We start from the raw sequence: 21,616 nt of genomic DNA on the forward strand, positions 1-21,616 counted from the left end.
CTACCCAGAGTAGTCTGGTCAGTATAGATTCAGACTGTCATTCATCTTTTGCAGGGCTCAGGTTGCTAAACTACGTCTGGAGGCCTCGGAGCTCCGTGGGCTCCTGAAAGAAGGAAACTCAGCTGAGTCCAAAGAGAGTGCAGAAAGTTCTGGAGAGAGCGACAGTCAGGCTGACCTCAGCCAAACTGTGCAGACACTCCGATCGGAGGCCCGAAGTCACCGGAAGGTCATTCGGCTGCTGAAGGAGCAACTGCAGAGGAACACCACAGCAACAGGCGGTGGAGCTGGGTTTGACCCGGAACTTATTGTCAGCATGGCTCGGGAGATGGAGCGCCTGAGGGCCGAGAATGAGGCATCGAAGGAACACGTTATCTGTCTGGAGGAAAAGTTGAAAGAAAAAGACACAGAAAGAAAGAGCAGAAAAGAACATGTTAAAGAAAAGGAAAAGAAGCACCAGATGGCGAGACATGCAGTAAGTCCTAAATCTGTGGGAAAACAATATTTCACAAATGTCAGTGTTAGATTTCTGATGTGGATTTGCCTGTAGGCCTCATTTTTCTGTGTCCAAGTAACAATTTAAAAGGAATTTTATTTTTACAGTAAAAACTAACATAATTTCTTCTTTCCGCAGGCTTATGTGAAATCTCGGCTGCCTGTCCCAGTGAGGCCTTCGAAGCACATGGACAGACAAGAGTTGACTGATCAAGGTATAGAGGAGAGTACTCTGTGTCATAGTGGAACAGACTCAGACCAGCCAAACTTTAGCAGGCATCTGAAAGGGGCAGATATTCTGAGTTCTCCAAGCAGCAGCTCAGAGGCCCTTTGGAGCTCTGAGGCCATGCGGAACACATGTCGAGATACAAAGCAAAACTCAGATGCCAGACCGAATGCAGACAAAGTTTCTGAGGAAGCAGAACTCATGAGTCATCTTGAGCTTCTGAACCAGGAATGTCAAGAGAAGGAGGAGCTTATCTCCAAACTTCAGCTCCAGATGAGGGATTGGGAGAGAATACAAACAGAACTTCAGGAAAAGGACAACCTGAACAGTCAATACCTGGAAGCCCTGCAGGCAGCAGAGTCCACCATTGCGTACCTTACAGCTTGTAGCTTGGATGCTGAAAGTGGTCTGGGGCAGTCTGGGTCAGGATCTGATTCGTCATTGCAGAGGCAATGTGAGGAGCTTCGGAAAGCTGTAGAGGAGAAAGAGCAACTCAACGCTCAGCTATTGGAGTGCTTAAACACAGCCGAGTCTGCCATTGCTTCACTGGCCATAACAGATCAGCCGCAAAGTCCGTCTGGTCCTCCCACTGATCAGGATGAGCCACGAGATTTATGTGAGAGGCTTGAAGGCCTGCTCAATCAGATCAAGATATTGCAGGAGCGTAAAGATGCTACCACGGGGGTGGCAGGAGGGTCAAACCGCCCAGATGGAAGTTCTGCTCTGGAGTCAGATTTGCAGCGCCAAGCAGAGTCTCTGCAAGAGTCATTGCTGCGGCAGTGCAGGTTGAACGCAGAGCTGCAAGAAAAGCTCAGATCTGCTGAGGAAACTATTTCCAGACTGAGTTCTAATGGTGGCACATCGAAGCACAGTAGCATTGCCAAAGGCCAAGAAGACATATGTAGTCAAGGTCCACAAGAAGAAGAGGCATCTGCAGAGGGTCAAAATAGGCTAATTGCTTATCTCTCCGACTGCATGTTAGCAGCTGAACAAGCTCTGGAGTCTGCTGCTGAGTTCTACTCTAAATTTGATCCGAATTTGCACAGTGCACAGTCCTCACTCAACAAGGATTTGGAGCAAAACCTGGACAGGCTTCGGCAGGTCTTATTGGAGAGAGACCGATTTGACCCCAGCTTTGTGGACATAATTCAAAGTACTATTGCAGGCCCACTCCAGAGCAAACTAGTACAACACACTTTGCATATATCCCACATTGGCCAGCAGAAGACCAGCACTCCAATTTCTCAAGGACAAAAGAATCAAGAAAGTTCACCATTACTGTCACAACAATATTTTACTGAAACATGGGGTACTGAGCAAGCAGGGCGTACATATTCAAACCTTCACAAGAACCTATTGGTGCTCGTTCAGCTCCTCAATGAGAGTACTCAGAAAGTTCAGGAGTTGAAGAAACAACTTAAGGACAAGCAAAGACATGGTCCTAGAGATAAGGGAGAAATTAAAACTGAGGATGCTTGCGGTGAGCAGGAGGCCCAGTTGGAAAATCTTATGAAGATCTTGAAGGAGAAGCAGACGGTGTGTCAAAACCTAGAAGACAAACTAAAGGAGAATCACCAGGCATGTCAGAACCTGGAAGAGAAACTGAATGAGAAGCACATGGCGTGTCAGAACATGGAAGAGAGACTGAATGAGAAGCACAAGTTGTGTCAGAAACTGGAAGAGAAACTGAAGGAGAAGCACAAGGTTTGTCAGAACCTGGAAGAGATGCTGGCCACTGCTCAGTCCATCATTGCTCTTCAGAACTCTGCTAAGACAAATAAACACATGGAACGGCGCAAAGGTGAGGGGAACCTGATGCTTACAGAGTATTGTATACATGCTATTAAAGTAGAAGGTTTACCCAAAAATCTTCTGTTTGTCTTTTACAAAATGTATTTTCTGAACACAAGCATACATCAGTCAGCCATAATATCGAAGCCACCTCCTTGTGTATACATTTCTTATTCATTCCAGAAGTTCCACTGACCATAAAGGTGCTCAGTCTGACAGAAACAGTCAAAGACAGTAGCCCATCTGTTGCTACCCAGTTTGCGTGGATCATCCTCTAATCTTTCATGAGTGCTCATAGGATATTGCCCACAGAATGCTGTTGTGTTGAGTTGTTTTGGTTGGTGGACTGTTCCTCAGTCCAGCAGTGACACTGAGGGTTTAAAAAAAACCAGTGCATCACTGCAGAGCAGAGGATGATCCATTATTAACTGAGTTGTGGGGGTCCTGACAATGTATTGCAAGATATGTACTAGTAATTGTAGAATCAATGTGCCATTGTATGGTCAGTTGAGCTAATAGAATGGACAATAAGTCAAAAAAAGGGGTTATTGTAATGTTTTAGCTGACTGGTGTATCACGCTTGTTTGAGGTTTTCAGACACAGTCAAATATGTCATTGATTTCTGTCTTTTAAACAAAGTCCTGTTCATTCATTGGTCAGAGATTTCTTGTATGTGGTGCTTAGAGCCATGCCACTATTTGCCTGTGTTACTTTTGCCTTCAGTGCACTTCTAATTTAAGTGTGTTTTGGAGCATGGTCACACGGGCTTTGAAAGCACTTATATGTATGAATATATGAGCTGGATAACTCAACGACGTTGTTGCTTTGACCCATGCCCGTGCTCTCTAGTGCTCACTGGGGAACAGGATGATAAGGGGGTTCAAGTGGATGCTCAGGACCTTGGCTACGAGACGAGTGGAAGGAGCGAGACGGAGGTGGACAGGGAGGAGGGCAGTAGCACAGGTAGATGAGAGTGACCTGTTCAAAACACTCTCTGTTGGAATCTGCCAAAACAACACCCATCATGAATGGCTTTGTTTTTATCTTTTCTGAAACAAGGACTATGCTAAAATTATAACATGGGTAACAAAGTCTATCAGGGCTTGAATTCTATCCCTATCATTTTAATTCTGTGTGCATAAAAACATCTGTCACTTCCTGTCCAGGATTTCTGCATGTCCTGTATGCATGCATCTTGCATGGTGAATTATGGCTGGGCTAACTAAGGTGGTGTTGATATTATGGAATAAATGTGCATTTTGTGTCTGTTTGTTTGAACTGATTTGCATCCAGCTGTTGTGATAATAGTTCAAGCTCTTTGGATTAGGTTAACCTTCTACCAACTTCTTTCTAAAATCAATTTCCCGCCACCTGTCCCTGTTTGTTCTGTTATTCTTTTTCATCCTAAATCCTGAATGTCAAATTTATTGTATTAATACAATTGTGTTCTCTGTGTTTGTTTTTTTTGTTTCTCCATTACCATCGTTTGTCCCTCTCAGACGTGGATGCCATCGCATGTTCAGACCCGGCTCCGTCTCCCCTTCTGAAGCCAGTCCCAGCTGGATTCTCCTCGGCAGAGAACCTGGACACTGTGGCATCCAGCCCGACCTACCCCAGCTCCCCAGACCTCAGTTCTCCACGACCCTGTGAATCAAGAACTGCTCCTGCTGACCCTAACCTGGACCCTGCCCTGCTTCGCCAGCAGCTCCACCAACTAATGTCACAGGTTGAAGGCCAGCACAAGGTCATTCAGCACCTCCAGTGCCTGCTGAGGAAGAAGTCTCTGTCTGTGGAAGCTTTGAGCATCACCTCAGACACTGTGGGCAAAGATGAAGAGGAGGACAGGCAGGAGATGAAGGCTCAGATTGCTCAGCTCACCGCTGAGCTGGAGAGAGAGAGGACAATAAATAGAAGCAGCCAGACATCATCTCCAACTAAGTAAGAGAGAGAAAATCTGCTGTTTGTTGTCTGATTTTTTTTTTTTTTTGGAAAACGTGGCAGCGCTGATTGTTTGAATTTCACAAACTTAAGAAAAATTAAAAGACGATGCCTGTTTTTCTCCTCAGGATTGAGTCACTGGTGCAGTCTCAAGCCCGAGAACTGTGTGAGTTACGTAAGCAGATTCGTGCAACTCGTGGCTTAGGTGTAGAGCAGCGCAAGCAGATGAAGGAGCTCCGTGGGGCTCTGGAGGAAATGCTGCAGCCCAGTGACAGGCAATCTACGCTGGACACAACACTCAGGCATCACCTGGACCTGAGCCTCAGTCTGTTACAGAAACTGGAGCAGGGTGAGATTATCTATACATATATGGTTCAGAGTCCATAAGTTTTCAGCTTTTGTCACTGAGTAAAATTGGAATTGAACAGAAAATATATTTAGTAATATTGCTTTTTTTAAACTCTGAAAAGTCATGTGTGGTGTGCAGATTCCACCAGTGGATAATCACCAATATATATAGTCACATTCTGTGCGAAATGTCCTTTAGATGGGGACTTGATGTACACATGTAATGTTTCTTCTTGATTCCCAGGAGACACTTGTGTAGATAACGAAGAAGGAGCAGGTCTGGAACTGGCTCAGAGGTGAGGATATAAATAATCTCTGTACATAATTTACTGATAATCTGTCTGTATGTTCATCTAATGCTCTTAAATTGATGGCAGTACTGTTTTTTAATGTGCTTTGTTGAATTTCAAACACATTTCAATTGGAATGTTTTCCAAAATCTGCTTAAATCTAGACTACTTAATCCCTCAAGCACTTGAAGCTTTTACCTCCAGAGACTGGGTTTTCCTTCAGATGAGATTTTTGTTATGTAACTCAAAAAGCGTTTATTATATAACCCATTAACACACATCTATGTCAATGGTCACCCCATCGGGACTCACAGGAAGTGGGAAATGATGCTGAAACTCAGGCATTATAAGCTATGAGTGATTTACAGACCCAATTTCCAGAATACTGGGATACTGAGCAAAATGTAAATAAAGCAGAATGCAATGACATGCAGATCAGTTTAGCCTTATACTTATTTGTGTATAATACAAAGACTGAGAAAATGGTAAGCTTATTTAATTTTAAATATTTTTGCGGCTTTTGAAATTGATGCCAACAACGTCCCAAAAAGTGAGACAGGAGCATGTTTACCTCTGTGTTGATTGACATTTTTTTTCACAACGCTTTAAACATTTGGGATCTGAGGAGACCAGTTGTTGTAGTTCTGAAAGTGTAAAATTTTCCCATTTTTGCTTGTTATAGAATTTCTGCTGCTCAACAGCTTGAGATCTGCTTTATAGTGTTTTTCATTTCATAATGCACCAAATGGTTTTCAATACAAGACAAGTCTAGACTAGTTCAGCACTTGGACTCTTACCAAAGAACCATGCTGTTGTAATCCATGCAGAATGTGGATTGACCTTGTCCTACTGATAAAAGCAAGGCTTTTCCATAAAATCTGCATATTATTGTTTAGCATTAAAGGTGCCTTCACACATGTGACCCACACCATGTGCACCCCCATGTGGTCACATTTGCTGATTTTTCAACTGCACTTATAGTAAACTGGATGATCATTCTCCTCTTTAGTCTGGAGGATGCGGCTTCCACAAATTTCACAAAGTATTTTCGGTTTTGATATGTTGGATCGTATGACACTTTTTGTTTTGCCTTAGTCCGTCTCAAATGAGCTTGGGCCCAAAGAAAGCAGCATCATTTCTGGATCCTGTTTATACATGGTTTCTTCTGTTCATGAAAGAAGTTCTTGCATTTGTGGATGCAGCAAGTGTTTCAGAGCCCATGTGGTGATTTCCACTACAGAAATACAGTTTTAATACAGTGCCTCCTGAGGGCCCAGATAATCCTATATTAATTTTGGGCCTTTTCCTTTGCACATAGTGGTTTCTCTGGATCTTTTAATGATATTTCATAAATGATGAAATCACTATGTTGGATGTTATTTTCAGATGAGTAAATTATCTTGTCTGCACAATCTTTCACAGATTTGTGAACTTCTCCCTGTGTTTACTTCAGAAAAACAGTCAAAGACGCTTTTTAACCCAATAATGTTATTGAACTGTTGCCAGTAGTTGTGCTTTGTCTTTCTGTTACTTTCCATTTTATTTGGAATGTGTTGCTGGCATCAGTTGATGGCATCATCAGTTAACATTGGCATTTATTTTTCTACAAACAATAACATTTCTCACTTTTAATATTTTAAATGTAGTCTTTCTAATGTTTTTTACATTTTGCCCAGTGTTCCAACATTTCAAGAAATGGGGTTTGTATAAGAGTTCTCCAAAACAAAAGTATTTTCAGGTAGTTTAGTTCTTTTTCCAGATCATTATTATAATACTCTGTAGCTGTCACTGTGATTGTTGGTTTTACGGTCTGTGTTTTGGTGGCATGGTAGCAATGAGTGTGACTGGCTGATGGAGGACCTGCAGTGTCTGCGTGCTCAGCTGGAGCGAGACAGAGAGCAGCAGCACCTGCAGATGGTGTATCTGTGCCAACAGAATCAGAATCTAGCACTGGCCACACAGCAGCACACGGACCTGTGAGTGGGGCTGCCTCTGGGGCACAGTCTGGTGTGAAGTGTGTGTGTGTTCAGGGTTAACTTTCCACTTTTTAAAATTTCTCTAATAAAGACAAACAAGAAGAGACATATTTCCCTTTTTGGAAAAAACCCCCCCAAAAACATATGGATGTCTTTTACAGCGTTCCATACACAGACCAGCCGTGACATTAAATCTACAAGTGAAAATTTTAGCTCCATTTATAGTTTATTAGCCCCCCATCACCCTGAAAACACAGTATGCAGAGCTACAGATGGACTACTTTCTGTAATTGTAGAGTTGATAATGACAATAAGAACAAAGAGGTAATTTTAATGTTATGGCTGACAGGTCTGTACGACAGGGTTGCCTATCTGTGTCTGTATATTCAGAGCATGTGTTTTTACTCGTTCATTTCTGATTTTCCAGTGTCCTGTTCTGCTCTGCTTTCGCTGTTCCAGAGTATTCCTCTTGTGTGGGTGTCTTGGCCTTTCAGACATTTTAGCTTCTGAGGGAGTACCAGTTGTGTCATGACTTACCTGCTTATTAATGTGTTTGTCTGTGTCTGTATCAGGCTCTCTGCAGAGCTGCAGGAGAAGAATAAGTTAATTCAAAAGTTGAAAGACCGATTGCATCGCCAGACTGCAAGAATGCATCAGGACACTGATTCTGAAATGAGTGACAGGTCCTCCAACGATGGGACTGCCTCCTTCCATAATAGTCCCATCCTCTGTGTACATAGTTTCAACAGAGCATCAACAGGTACAACACACAACACTCCCCTCATTTGGAACTACAACAAACACATAAAGCACCATATATATATATGAAGTTATTGAACTTCACATTTCAAAGTAGGTCACAATATACAGATATGAACTCTCCTCATTTCAATCCCCTCTCCTGAACCTATTTACACACACAAACCCTGAGTCTTAACATATCAATTTAAACTGGTTTGTTACTGATTGTTTCAACTGAATTATTTAAGGGCTAAAATGTTACACAGATATTCAGCTTCACTTCACCAACACCAAGCATTTGTGTCTATGGATGTATCATAGTGACTGTAGGTAGTCACAGAAGACTTGAATTATTCATATCACTCTCTCTCACCCAAAGCTTTCTGGATCAATGTGCTGTCCTGACCCTGCTGTCAGTGGTCAGGAGCTGATGCATTGTGTAGAACAGACACCACCTGAGGGCTGCTCCTATGAGAGATCAGCATGTCTAAATAAAAAAAACAAACATAACTGAGAGCAGTGTGAACAACAAAAAGCCTAACATAGTTTGCAAGTTTTCCCTTTTTGTTTTCAGAGGTCTGATCTGTTTGCTCAGTGAAGTGTGATGAGAGGGGGTTGAACGGGTCATTGCCGTGGTTCAGTTAGCAGATGAATTACTTTTTGCAGGGATGGAAGCCAAGCGGGACCTGATGATGGAAAGAAACAGACGAATAGTGCTTCTCTTATTTTACTCTGAAGTGTTACGTCAGGGCAGGTGTCTGTGTTAGTGTGTGGGTGTGAAACTGGAACCTGTGGTGTATTCTGTCCTTTCTACAGCTCAGAGGGTTTAATAGCTGTTATTTTTCTTTAATCCATTCTTTTGGCTGTGAGTGATTGGAGCATGGCACAGTGGAGAGCTGGAGCAGAGTGACCGGTGTCTTATTACAGGGCCAAACAGATACATTATTCACCAGTCCTCTCCAGTTTAATCTCCTCTCTCTTCTCAGTTCTGGAGCCTTTGGCCCATTAAACATGAATGTGTGTGTGTGTGTGTGTGTGTGTGTGTGTGTGTGTGTGTGTGTGTGTGTGTGTGTGTGGTGTGTGACCACCATTCTTCACTCTGCTGAGAGTGACATGGAACATTTAGAGCACTGTCCTGCCGACCAGAAACACTAACACTTAAACTAGCATCTTTATATTTTGACAGGATAAAAATACTTGCTGATTTAGAATTCCAGTTAAAGTAGCTAGTAGCTTTTTTTTCTTTTCTGATGGATACTCTGCTGCACACTAAGACCAGGCTGGCATTGAAGCAGTGCAGATGATTGGACGTGTAACAGTACTTTGGAGCAAATATTTGGATGGACTGCAACTCTGAGATGATGGAAGGCTTGTTGTCTGAAGCTGCGCTCATTTTCGGATTTTATTGGATGGCTTAGTTGAAGCTATGGCGTGGAATATAGTCTGCATAGCTTTGAGGCAGTCAGCAATATTTAGACTAGCCTGATGCTGAAGTTAACCAGCCTGTTTGGCCCAGCTCCAGCGTATATTGTAGCTGATTGAAGGCAAAGCTAAGTCCAAGCCCACAGATATGAGCGAAGTAAAAGTCCTGCACAATGGAGTTTCTCTTGGCAGATGGAGGAAAGTTCTCAAAGCTCCTAAAGAGGAAGGTACAATCAACAAAGTTTTATCTTGCAGTGTTGGGGTCAGAATATGTCAAATGCATCTGAGTCCTGGTGTTCTGTGCTGAATGATCGGCTGTCTTTGTTATTTCTTGATATAACCAATTTCGGTTGGTTCCTATGTTTTCTGGAGCTGTGTTCTGTTCTGTGTCTTCATTACTTTTTGAAATAGTTGCTGTACCTTGTCAAATCAAACCATAGTTTGTCTCTAAACTTCTCTCTGTTTGACCTTTTTTTTTTTTTTAAGGTCCAAAAGTGACCAATGGCAATACCAGCACTGGCCCATTCTCAGGGACTGTGTCTGGTGGAGCAGGCACGCCTGAGGTAGGTGAGGGGAGCATCCAAATGCTGCAGAGGGAGAATGGACGTTTGCAGGAACAGCTGAGGAGCAGTGAGGAGCTCAACGCCACACTGAAGAGTGAACTCGACCTCACCCGTTCCATCCTTGCGCACACACATGTTCAAAGCAGCCCATCACCAACACGCTCACACGCTCAGAGTCAAACAACGGACAGACAAATGGAGCAGCCACTTAAACCTCATCAGGAATCAGACTGCAAGATCATTAGCTCAGGTACAGGGCTGTGTGTGTGTGAAGAGATGTCTAATTATAAAATCACTTGCTTGCCCCTGCTTTCAAGTGCTCCGTTTTCCAACTCTCTGTGGTTTTCTCTCTTCCGCAATTCAGATCTCTTGGCAGAGCATCTGCAGGAGATTCGAGCTCTACGTCAGCGTCTGGAGGAAACAATCCGCACCAACGAGAGACTTCGTGAACAGCTGGAGAAAAAACTGCAAGAGGCAGAGAGAGACCCAGGTATGATATAGGGTTGTGTGAGAGAGGGTTTTACAATGATAGGTCTGTGCCTACATATGTTTTTGTTTTCCAACAGCTACTAACATCTTTATTAGTGGGTCAGAAGAACCAGGTCAGATCACCAGTGAGCTCCACTTCATCTTAGAGCAGAACCGCACACTCAAAGAACAGCTCAGCCAAGGAGCAAGAGGTATACACACGCACACACATTTAGCGCAAACTTTAGATGTCTGATGACTGCATGTGATGCTACTACATGTTCAGCAGTCTGGAATTTAGTTACTTGAAGGCAAACCCATTGTGGACACAGTTTGTATAATCTCCATAGAAGAAAAAATTCGCATCCTCTCTAGGAGATGAATCCAGGAGTGGATAGAAGAGCATAAATCACCCCAGCATTGACCTACGGGGCAGTGAAAATGTGTTCTGTGGCGTAACGGAGCTCCTTCTAATACATTTAGTTAGAGATAAAGTGGCACTTGTGATCCTGAATTAATCATCCACCGTCACTACGTGACTTCTCTGTTGATCTAGCAACTGAGTTCAAATGAGTGGTTGTCCACTAACCTTTTGCCATATTGTGTAATTACGGAATCTAGTGCTTGGCTCAGTCTGTTAACACTGACTGCGTTGACAAACAGATAAACAGAAGGAGAACGATCGTCTGAGAGAGACTCTGGCCAGGCGTACTGCCAAACTGGAACTGAGCAGGAAAGAGTGTGAAACACTGCGCCAGGAGCGCACACACCTGCAGGATAACCTTTACAGGTAACACACACACACACAAAGTTCTGTGTATAGGTAATGTAGAGACACTAAAAAAAATAAAACCTGTATGAGACAAATTTACTTTAGACATATTAGGTATCCACAGAACTAACTTGTCAAAGGAGATACAGGTAATGCAAGCATTATAATAGCTGCTTTTACTATATTCCAGTAACTATATAACACTAACCTGGAATAAGGGGGTGGGTTGTGTCCCAGTAGTGTACTATACACTAATTCTCTAGGTGTATGTTATATTCTGATCTAAATATATTCTGATCTCTCACCCTTAGTCTTACACACACACGGCAGGGGGCATGTATTGTCCACTATATTGCCAGGTGAGAGTAATTCCTCCCTTTCCATTTCGCATTGCCTTGTGAGAACAGAGGTGTCCATCAACACTGTACTCAGAAATCGACTGGTTCTAAGTGCACTGTGGATGTCTGAGTACATTCAACTCTGACACTTAACTATGCTACATGCTGAATACTCAAACACTAGTTAATGTTATGGTTAAGCAACGATTGGAACACGCAATTGGCATGTGTGCGGTATCAGATGGCACATTAAGAGACTGTGTAATTGTCTGTGTTTATGCTGAAGCTGCTGAAACAATAACTAGTTAATGAAGGTTTCATCAATTACACACACTAATGTGGACTCATGAATATCCTGTTTGTATGATTTAAGTGGGATTAGTTTTCAGTGGGTAGATGTGGTAGGTTTTTTTTTACCACAGGATATCTAATGTTTGTAAGTGTATGTGTGTGTGTGTAGACTGCAGTGTGAAAGCAAACTCCAGAAGCAGCAGCTGAGAGATACTCAGCAACTCCTGCAGTCAGTACAAGTGGAGCTCCAAGTGCATGAACAACTCAAGAACTCAGCACACACCTGCACAGGTAGATATTCAGCGACCGCTCATAATGTTTCTTTGGTTTGAAAACTAAAGGGGTGTGTTTGTCCATTCATGTTCTTATTTGTTTCCAGGTGGCGAACATTCTGGTTCAGATTCTGGTAAAGTGGATCTGAGCGAGTTGTTGAGTGAAGTGCGGAGGCTGCGTCTACAGCTGGAAAGAAGCATCCAGACAAACACAGCACTCAGACAAAAACTAGAGCAACAACTACTGACCCGCACTGATCCCCCGTCTACCATCAATATCAACTACCTACTGCATCAAACAGGTATACACACTCACAGACAAACTGCACTGCCCTCCCTTTAACCCACATACGTATAAACGCTTTGTTTATTTTAGTGTTATTTACAGTGCTTTGTGTTCTTTCCTGTCCCACTGTGGTGTGTATTAAATGTATTTATTACACACTTTTCATATATTTCTCTATTTTCTTCTATCTCAGATGAAGGAGGTAAATCCGAAAGGCCTCATACAGATGTCTCAAGCACCTCTTGTGGTATGCTATCATTCTTGTAAATAATTGTACTATTTTTGCAGGTGTGTGGCCGGAAAGAATGAAAGCCAGATTCTTTATATATATGCACAGTCATGAAAATATGAAAAGTCAGATAGTATATTTGGATTTTTTCCCTTTGCAAATTATGTTTCCTATTGATGTTGTACTTCTATTAAACAACTATGAGATGTTTAAGAACTTTAAAGAGTTAATCTGTTCATCTTAAAGATGGTAACCGAAAGATGACCGCATGTAGCTATAGACACACTGGCATTGGGTAGCAAAAAGATAAGCAGCTCCAGCGCATATGAAGTGTCACAAGAAAACCTCAGTAAACGAATAACTGACATTTACTTTAAAGTCTCCTGTAGATTTAATTCAGTAAAATGATCAGTGACATTCAGGGAAGAGCAGATGCCTTGGTTGAAGTGTGTGCGTCTGTGCCTGTGTCTGTAGACAGCGGAAGTTCATTGGGAAGTGGATCTCCAGCTCCATCCCGGTTAGTGCCAGGTCACAGACTGTGGGCAGACCGACATGGACGCCATGTTCTGGGCCTGATGGAGGACTACAATGCCCTCCGCAAGCAGATCAGTGAAGCAAAGAGGCTCAATACAGCCATGGACACACTGCTACAAGAGGGGAGCAAGGTATGAATCAGCACATGTTCTCAGACCACAGACACATGACTACACAAGCAGGACATTACACAGACTTTCATACATTCATTTACAACTGTTTATTCACTCTGTGTGTCTGTGTGTGTGTGTGTGTGTGTTAGGCTACAGAGTGCAAGGTTTTATCTGGCAGTGTGGGCACCATGCAGCAGATATTGGAAGAGGCAGGAAGATTGTTAAAGCTGCTCTGGAGAGTATCACTGCCCTCAGGAGACTTGACAAACACACAACAGGTAAAACACACACACACTACAGTGCAGATGAATTTAGTTTGGTAGAAGAATTGAAGAGATGCTTTTAATGATACATGTATTAATTATGTTAGCACAGAACACGTTGTTTCTCACTCTTGCTGTTTTGGCTGTTCCTGCTGCAGGACGAGGCGTTGATGAGTGAAATCTCTCGGCTGAAGAGCAGGTTATCTCAGCAGGAGAGGATGTTGACAGGAGCCATCAAACGCTTGCGCTCCACCAACCAGCTTAAAGAGGGCATGGAGCGGATCATCATCGACCAGCGTAAGACACACACCTTCCCCGTGCTCTCTCGCTCACTCAGGAATATTCCCAAAAAGTGTATAGTTTATATATACAGTGGAACCTTGAGTTATGAAGTGTTCCGAATACGTACAAATCGAGTTACGAGTAGAGGTGCGAGCAAAATTTCTGATCCAGTTACGAATGTTTTCCCAATTTACGAAGAGCTGATCTTCGGGATCCGATCGATAGTTGGCGTGGTGTTGGTTCACAGATTCGTTCGTTCTTCTCACGTGTGACTGCGCAGTATCAAGTCGTATCTCGTTGCTTTTTGAAAACTTTGTTGTGCACCATGGCCTTCAAGACCACAAAAGCCGCAAAAAAGTCGCAATCAAAAGTGTTAAAACAGCGAAAGGCACTACAATTTTGGCACAAGTAAGGTCAGCTGTGCACGAAGAAATGGAGAAGCTGATGTTAATTTATGAAGTCATTTAGAAAGTGCAATTGTAGTTTTGTTTAAAGTGTAAGAAAGTCCTGTTATCTACGCTTCGTTCCGTGCCAGTATCCCTCCCTCCCTCTGTCCTCAGCCGCTCTCCGTTAGCTACGTTCATCTGTCGCTAAGGTAAGATTACTGTCCCGTAATTTATACGTTTCTTAATCTATTTTGTATATGTTCTTTCCTCTATTTATTTTGATGTGTAATTTTCAGTTTGTGTGAGTCTTTCATATTGAAAAACATGCATTTTTTCATAGTTTAGGACATTTTGAGGATTTGTCAGAGGGCGGGAACCGATTAATCCAATTTCCATTATTTTAAATGGGGAAAATTCATTCCAGTTACGAGCAGTTCCAGTTAAGAACTCAGTTCTGGAACAAATTAAATTCGTAATTCGAGGTCCCACTGTAGTGTTTATTTATATATTTTTTTTTCTGTCAGAATCACTGGACACATGAGTACTTTCCCATTTGCTTTGCACACGTAATTTATTATTGTGTTTATATATGTTTTATTTCATTTTTCTCTGTAGTCTCTATCACTCATGGAGTGCTGAAGAAAGCCAGAGGAAACCTAGAGGTGAGTTAGTAATCTACTACTAAAGCACTGCTTTTCTTTAATCACCCTTAATGCACCTTTCTGCCTTGAATGGTTTTAAAGACTATATTTTAGGCCATACACAAACATTTGTTTTAACACAGTTACCTCATCTCTCTCATGAATCAGTGTTCAGCGTGTAGAAGCTTTAAAGGTTTCAGGTGTCTACTTCCAGAGGGAATGAGTGTTTCACCTCAAACCACTCACTGATTTTGCCTTTATTTTTTTTTTATTTTTTTAATCTTATCTCAGCGTAACTAATTCACCAGATTAACTTATTGTTTCAGTAATGCTGAGACCACCAACCCTTTAATACGTTATTAGTGATGGTCATTCTCTCTCTCTTTCTCTCTCTCTGTTCTGTAATATCTATCACAGTCTAATTATCACAATACTTTAAGGCTAAAAGGCCTACAAACAGAAGGTTAGTTTGAGTGAGGTGCGTTTGTGTGCATGTGAATGTTCTGCTGTTTTCACACCGAAAGCGCACTCTGCCGTGTACACTGTGTGTAGTTATAAAGGAGTAGAAGCCAATATCAAGTGTGCACTGCAGTGTACACTGTATTTATTCATGATCATAAACATTAACAGAGAAATAGATGGAAAATTACGATCGTCATTTTTTTGAGAGGACCGAACATTTTCACTCACTGCCCTGTCACATTCACATCATCACAACAAACATTTTCCTCTGTCTCAGGAAGCAGAGTAAATTTCTTGTGTTAAGAAACTCATAATTAGTTTATAAACGCAGACTGTGCTGTGGTAAAATCAACAATGGCAAGTGCTGCTTTCCCTGCTCTGTCATGTCACTCAGGTTGCTTCAAGTCAATTGCTTTTACACAGCTCTTTCGGTGTGAACGCAGGACTGTACTGGAGGCTTTTTCTTTGCATGAAATTAAGATGGAGAAAGTCACAGCATGTGGAGAGTTCCTTTATTCATGGTCATTGTTTGCGTACCTGTGTGATTCTGATGAATCTACAGCTGTAACTGAGTCCCTTCTGTGTCGTGCTGTGATGGCAGATGCACATCTGGGGTTGGATCATGACTGTGTTTGAATGTAAATGCATGGAATCACTGGGTTGTGTCTGCTTTTTTTTTTAGGAAACTAACTTACCAAGTCTTCTTTTATTTTTCTAGGAAATCCCCCTGAATCCCCAGTAAGTGGTCAGCTGTTAGATTCTCCCCCTAAAGCTGTTTCCACTCCACAGCGAAATTCTTGCATGAACTCAGAGTCCAGTGAAGAGCGGCACAGTGATGATTCCTCCCATTGCAGCTGTTAGAGACAACCGCCGTCACCTCCTGATTATACTGAATCTGTCCATCGTAACCGACCCTGATAGTTTTTAAATGAATGCCTTAAATAGAGATTCTCCGTCTCACCACTGTCCTTGTACTGAGGGCTTTCTTTTGAGGTCCTCGCATACAGCTGTGGAGACATTATAGTAATTTGCACTCTGACGCTTTGGTATAAATTTTAGAGCAGGTCATAAAAGGGATTTCTTACAAACGGCCTTGGGGCAAAAATTGTTTTCTTCTGTAAATATTTAATCTGTTCTTCAGTTTTGTATTTAAAAGATTTTTTTTGTTTTAGTGGTTTCGTAAAGTTGTCCCGCTCACTCTCAGTGCTGTATTTTATATTGTATTCATCTGAAGGGCGTCTGCTGTGTGACCTGTAGTGCTTTTGCACAAGAGTGGTACGGATCTATTAAAACACCTGAGTATCGTTCAGTGTCTGGTCTTTCGTTGGTGTAGGTGTGATTTTTCTACCTCTTCTGTTTCTAACCCTGTTAAAAAGGAGCAGCTTATATTCTTGTGAGTATAAAGAAAATACAGTATTCCCTCATAGCTTTTAAGCCCTGTGTGTAGAAATGATTAGCCTTTTTTGTATTTCCTGTGCTAGAGCCACGTTACTGATCCACGAGTCACAGTCTTGCCCTTGAGAAGCATCAGGAACCTGATGGTGAGGAGTTGGAGCAAGAAACAACCTCTTTGGTTGTTTACATTCAGAAGCTCTGCAGGGGCCAAAAAGCGACTGTATGTGGCTGAAGTGAAATATGTAAGTTTTTAATCACTGTTTGAATATTTGTAATAGGCGTTGTTTATTTTTGTAGCACTTTCTAAATTTCAGAGCAATCTCCCATGTTTGGACAGTTCCACCTTAACTAAGTCAAATATTACCCACCTATTAGAGCAATAGCCTCATCTCAGTTCATGCCTTTCAATCTTTGGAGTTCTCACCATTGCCTAAAAAACTCCAGAGGCCTCTGCCATGATTAGAGAGAGACAGAGCCTAGCATACGGACAGAGAAAGTTTTTTTTTAAAAAGCCCCAGTATCTGTAAATGTGTAAAGACATTAGAACAGTCTTGAGCACACAGACTGGAGAGCTAACAAGTGATAATTAAAGTGATTTTTGATTACAATTATGAAAGTCTCTCTCACCCTGAAAGGCGAAATTAAGCTTCTGTCAAAACCAGTTGCTCTCTGAAACAAGAACAGTCACTGCCTGTCAGAAGGTAAGATTTCGGCACTTTATTTTAAGAGTTTGTAAAGAGCCCCCACTTATAGAATGCTGTTTTACACAAATGTTTATTTGATTACAGGCTGTGTCCATTTTAATATCAAATGAAAAACAATAGAATCTATAAATTCTTTATTGTATAAACAAACTACAGTGACAAAAAAAATTTTAGCTGGTAGAAATATCGGCCTTTCAGTCAAACAGCCACTTTGTAATATAAAACCATAAAGAAGCCGGAAAGCATGGAAACAAATGTACACGCCAAGTGCACAGGCAAGAATATACAAATAATCATGCAGTTAAAATAAAAACTGGGTCTGATATCACTACATTGAGTCCCCAGATTAGACAGTTTCCTCACAATGCTAATGTTTCAAACAACTGTACTCTTAAAGATAATGTAATTGATATTTTTACCCCTTCCTCTGCAACATTTCAGACATCCTGCAAATGATAAGTCCTCTGTTCTGTTGGGCCCTAATCGCTCTCTCAAATTAGTTTCTAATCCCTTGGCTGTTTTTAACTATTCAAGCCTTAAGGTAGAGGCAGGGCCATTTAACTTTGGTAGGAACAAAAGCTGCGGTTATGTCAGTGGACCTTACAAAAACAAGCCTATAAAACTAGGCCTGTCGATCATCTCCGCTTGGCACGGGAGTGTAGCACCTTTAAATAATTTTACAAAACACACTGCTTCCACACCAAGTACAAGTTATAAAATGGTGCCCAAAGACTTTGTCATGTTCCCCAGAGCATTTTAAAGCTACAGGGATTTCTAAACGTCACTGTGGGGTGTCACACATGGGCAATAAACACTTCGGGGTTACCGTGAATCTCTGACTAGTAAAAGTTGTGTCTTTCTTTACACAGTTACATCAAGTTAAATTATTTATAAGTAAAGGTACACCAGGGCAAGAGACAAATTCAAGATTGACGTAACAGTTAAGCCTCTCCCCGTTTATTTACAAAATCCTGCTTCCTACAGCTAACGCACCATGTTGCAACTAATGTGTATATGTAAAAACATTAAACACCATATGCATGCATGCAAAGAAGCAAATAATGTTTTTAATTGACACATTTACAATGTTATGAACCACTGACAGGGTCAGGGTTAGATGTGGACAGTGAAAAGTACGTACTTTGGCACCTCAGGTTGAATGGGAACCTAACATAGTCCCTCATTAAACAGGGAAGGGATCTGACTCAATGGCTAGATCTCAAATGACTCTAAGTGTAGGTCATACAACAATGAATTCAAAAACATAGAAGATACAGTGCTGCAGCCATTCATACTCAGCTATAACCTGCATAAATGCAGACAGGTTCATGAACTGGTCTGCACTGTACGGGGAGTACTAGAGCCATTTAAGATGCAGCTAACATGGGTAACGTTAGAGTGCTTCCTTCCTCCTCTGGGTCCAACTGAGATTCAGAAAAGTGTCCTCCATTTTGATTTAACAACTCAGAAATGTCAAGAAAGTCTTCTCTGATGCAGTACCTGTATCTGGTGTAGAGCAGAGACTTGTATATAGTTGTGTCCTCCTAGCGCTGGACGTGTCTTACAAAGGCCTGCACCAGCTGGATGAAGGGCTCTTGGCCCTCCTGAGCGACCTTAGCTCCTGTGGGTGTGGGTTTGGTCTGTGGGGAGGGCAACAGGCCGCTGGCCGGCGAGGAGGGGGAACCGCGCCGGAAGAAACGGGACAGAGTTGTCATCAATGTGCTCTGAAACAAATAGAGAGGAGACCAACCAAACACGAACCAGATTTAATGTTTATACGCGTGAACACTGGACATGTTTCGGAGGTTTTTGATACGGTTTATTAAACTAGATCCATAGTGTGTTCATCATTACACAAAGAACAGTGCCAATGACCTGTGAGAATGAGAATGTCTTTAAATCCGGACCCTGAATCCAGCCCCTGGTCTGAGATTTTTATAAAATATCTTAAGTTTAAAAGACTAACCAGTTCAGAGCTGAGCTCCTGTTTGACCCTCTGTTTGTCACGGGGCAGAACAGCCGGGTCCTTCAGACAGCGCATGGCCTGAGAGATCAGCACGTAGAAACAGTTCTCCATGGAAAACATCAGCAGGGATCTGAAGAGGGCCAGAGACAAGGACAAGTTCAAATCATACGTGAACGATACAGAAGAGACTTTTTTTCCAGCAAACAAAGCATGCTTCAAGGTAAACACATTGATTTCTCACTTCAGTGCTTGCATTTCTTCAGATGAGACCACAGGCTCTTTCTTCTTCTCAATCTGAGGAAGAGAGAAACCTTCACATGAAGAGCAGCTTGTAGAATTTTAAACAACCACACACTACATAAAAAAATTAATATACACGAATAAAAATGAAGTGTGTGAGATGCCCTCCAGCTGAACAGATTTATGCTCTGTGAAGGAATAAACAGGTTTTAAAAAGCATGCTACCTCTCCCAGCATGCTCAGGGCCACATTGATGGTGGCCAGCAGGGTCCCAAATGACGGGGCAACATCTGAATCAAAGGCAGGGGTCGTGAAGCTCAATACAAACAGAGTCCGGTACTCCGCAAGGTCCATAGACTAACAAACACAGAAATAAACACAGGTGATATTAGAATTAATCTGTACATTAACAAATCACTGATTCACTTTTGTGAAGTTCTTGGACAGAGTTGCAATATTTTTCCTGAGGTTACATCAAGATTTAACTGGCTTTAAAGAGTTGGATTACTCTCTCCGTAGTTTAGAAAATGCATTGTGGGTATTTTTTAAATTTATATATTTGTTTATTTATTTTAAGCCCTGGTCACATAAATCAGTCAGTAACAACACATCTGGTAGTGACCATACAGGAGATTAAATCATGACTTATTACTGAGTTCAACACAGAGTTGAAATTAACTTCATTAATCACTTTCAATATCTGGTGTGAATCTAATCTAGAATAAGTTTTTGCTGTTATTACTCATCACCAGTCAACTGCTGGAGGTTGGGGACGAATATGTGCTTCCTCCAGTGAAGCCTACTGCAGCCAATGCAACATTATTTAACATGAGAACGCACACTGCCCAGATCTGTCACATCAGTCAACCCAATTCAGTATGAACCCAAGCAGAGCCATGAGGGGCTAGGTGTGTGTGTGTGTGTGTACCTGGTCCAGCAGTATCTGGCAGCAGTCTGGTGTAAAGTGTTGTAAAGTCGCCAATGTTTTGCTGAGAATCTTCAGGAGGCTGCACTGAACTGCCTGCAGAGCCTTCGACTCGGCTTCATCTCTCTCTCCGCTCACTGGCTGCTCTCTGGTTGTAGGCTGCAGGACTCTTTGTGGACGAGACCCCTGAGGAAGAGCGTCCCCATTCTTGGCCTGAGAAACAAAACAACCCCAAATAAAAATTTACTGAGGTCCGGGGTCATTTTCAGTTTTACTGCAGCTCTCAAACAAGTTTCGTTCACACTTCTGAAACTTCTGCCATCATCAAGTCCACCTTGTTTCAGAGGTCCTTCAGCATGGGGAACATTTTATGCAGCAGGTCAACATCACACTGCTAAGTGTGTGTGTGTGTGTGTGTGTGTGTGTGTGTTCTCACCTGGAGGTAGTGGTGCAGCATTTTCTTGCTGTGGAGGAGGTACGTACACGTCTGACACAAGTAACACAGATTCACCTGGAAAACACAAAACAATTTACACCTGGGACTTTTCAGGGGAACCCTGCCGGCCTAGACACCAGGGGTCTGGCCCAGAACCTAGTGAGCTGCCTTTAAGCTCTCCTGACATAGTCTGTCCCAATTCTAAGATACCTCATTATGCTGCCTACTGAGATCTGAATATTTAGACTGCATCGAAGCATTCCTCAGCAGCGAAGGCAATCCCACGATGCAAGGCAAGCAGAAATCATTAAAAAAGGGTAAAAATCATTCAAATTGTGATAAAAACGGGAAGACTAAACATCACACTGAGGCGACACCAGCTGCTAAGGCAAGTACATACAGGTTACGTGTAGTGAGCAGGAACAAGCTGTGATAAAACACCTGCAGAGTCTCTAAGAGGACACAAAAATATAAATATAGGCATTTCCTCATTTGTAAACCAAAACAGTAATTTAATGAATTTGCTGTTCAAGAACTTCAACAGAAAACACTTGAAATTTGAAACCTTGCAGATCTGAAAATGAGTTCAAGGCTACAGCAAATAATAGCAGTTATTTGTCATTGTACAACGAAGTGTGTCTTCCACTTTTAACCCATCTGTGGCACTGAACACACACACACACACTGCACTAGAGGCTGTTGACACACCCAGAGCAGCGGGCAGCCATCTCCAGTACCCAGGGAGCTGTTGTGGGTTCAGTGCCTTGCTAAAGGGAACCTCAGCCGTGGATTGAAGGAGGTCAGTGCTGTTCCTAATTTTCCTGCC

General features: G+C 42.2%; 2 protein-coding genes across 3 annotated transcripts in view; one reads left to right on the forward strand and one right to left on the reverse strand.

Annotated features, from left to right (window-relative positions):
• Window positions 1-16,425, forward strand: part of LOC136667968 (myomegalin-like) — a 42,480-nt gene extending 26,055 nt beyond the window's left edge. The window contains exons 31-49 of the mRNA XM_066645161.1: window positions 55-472; window positions 632-2,519; window positions 3,359-3,472; window positions 4,009-4,447; window positions 4,576-4,796; window positions 5,040-5,091; window positions 7,634-7,821; window positions 9,711-10,037; window positions 10,152-10,277; window positions 10,354-10,467; window positions 10,919-11,045; window positions 11,826-11,947; window positions 12,036-12,230; window positions 12,408-12,461; window positions 12,918-13,108; window positions 13,240-13,368; window positions 13,512-13,650; window positions 14,637-14,683; window positions 15,843-16,425. Coding sequence (XP_066501258.1) covers window positions 55-472; window positions 632-2,519; window positions 3,359-3,472; window positions 4,009-4,447; window positions 4,576-4,796; window positions 5,040-5,091; window positions 7,634-7,821; window positions 9,711-10,037; window positions 10,152-10,277; window positions 10,354-10,467; window positions 10,919-11,045; window positions 11,826-11,947; window positions 12,036-12,230; window positions 12,408-12,461; window positions 12,918-13,108; window positions 13,240-13,368; window positions 13,512-13,650; window positions 14,637-14,683; window positions 15,843-15,866 — 4,915 coding nt within the window. The 3' untranslated portion in view covers window positions 15,867-16,425. The remainder of the gene's footprint in view (window positions 1-54; window positions 473-631; window positions 2,520-3,358; window positions 3,473-4,008; window positions 4,448-4,575; window positions 4,797-5,039; window positions 5,092-7,633; window positions 7,822-9,710; window positions 10,038-10,151; window positions 10,278-10,353; window positions 10,468-10,918; window positions 11,046-11,825; window positions 11,948-12,035; window positions 12,231-12,407; window positions 12,462-12,917; window positions 13,109-13,239; window positions 13,369-13,511; window positions 13,651-14,636; window positions 14,684-15,842) is intronic.
• Window positions 16,426-17,236: 811 nt separating this feature from the next.
• The window catches only part of nup188 (nucleoporin 188), a 28,137-nt gene continuing 23,757 nt past the window's right edge, over window positions 17,237-21,616 (reverse strand). For both annotated transcript variants that reach the window (XM_066646049.1, XM_066646048.1), the window contains exons 38-43: window positions 20,791-20,865; window positions 20,358-20,567; window positions 19,655-19,786; window positions 19,431-19,483; window positions 19,190-19,319; window positions 17,237-18,947 (exon numbers count right to left, since the gene is read on the reverse strand). In XM_066646049.1, coding sequence (XP_066502146.1) covers window positions 18,768-18,947; window positions 19,190-19,319; window positions 19,431-19,483; window positions 19,655-19,786; window positions 20,358-20,567; window positions 20,791-20,865 — 780 coding nt within the window. In that variant the 3' untranslated portion in view covers window positions 17,237-18,767. The remainder of the gene's footprint in view (window positions 18,948-19,189; window positions 19,320-19,430; window positions 19,484-19,654; window positions 19,787-20,357; window positions 20,568-20,790; window positions 20,866-21,616) is intronic.

This window comes from Hoplias malabaricus, chromosome 15 (genome assembly GCF_029633855.1).
Source record: "Hoplias malabaricus isolate fHopMal1 chromosome 15, fHopMal1.hap1, whole genome shotgun sequence".
NCBI classification, from domain to species: domain Eukaryota; kingdom Metazoa; phylum Chordata; class Actinopteri; order Characiformes; family Erythrinidae; genus Hoplias; species Hoplias malabaricus.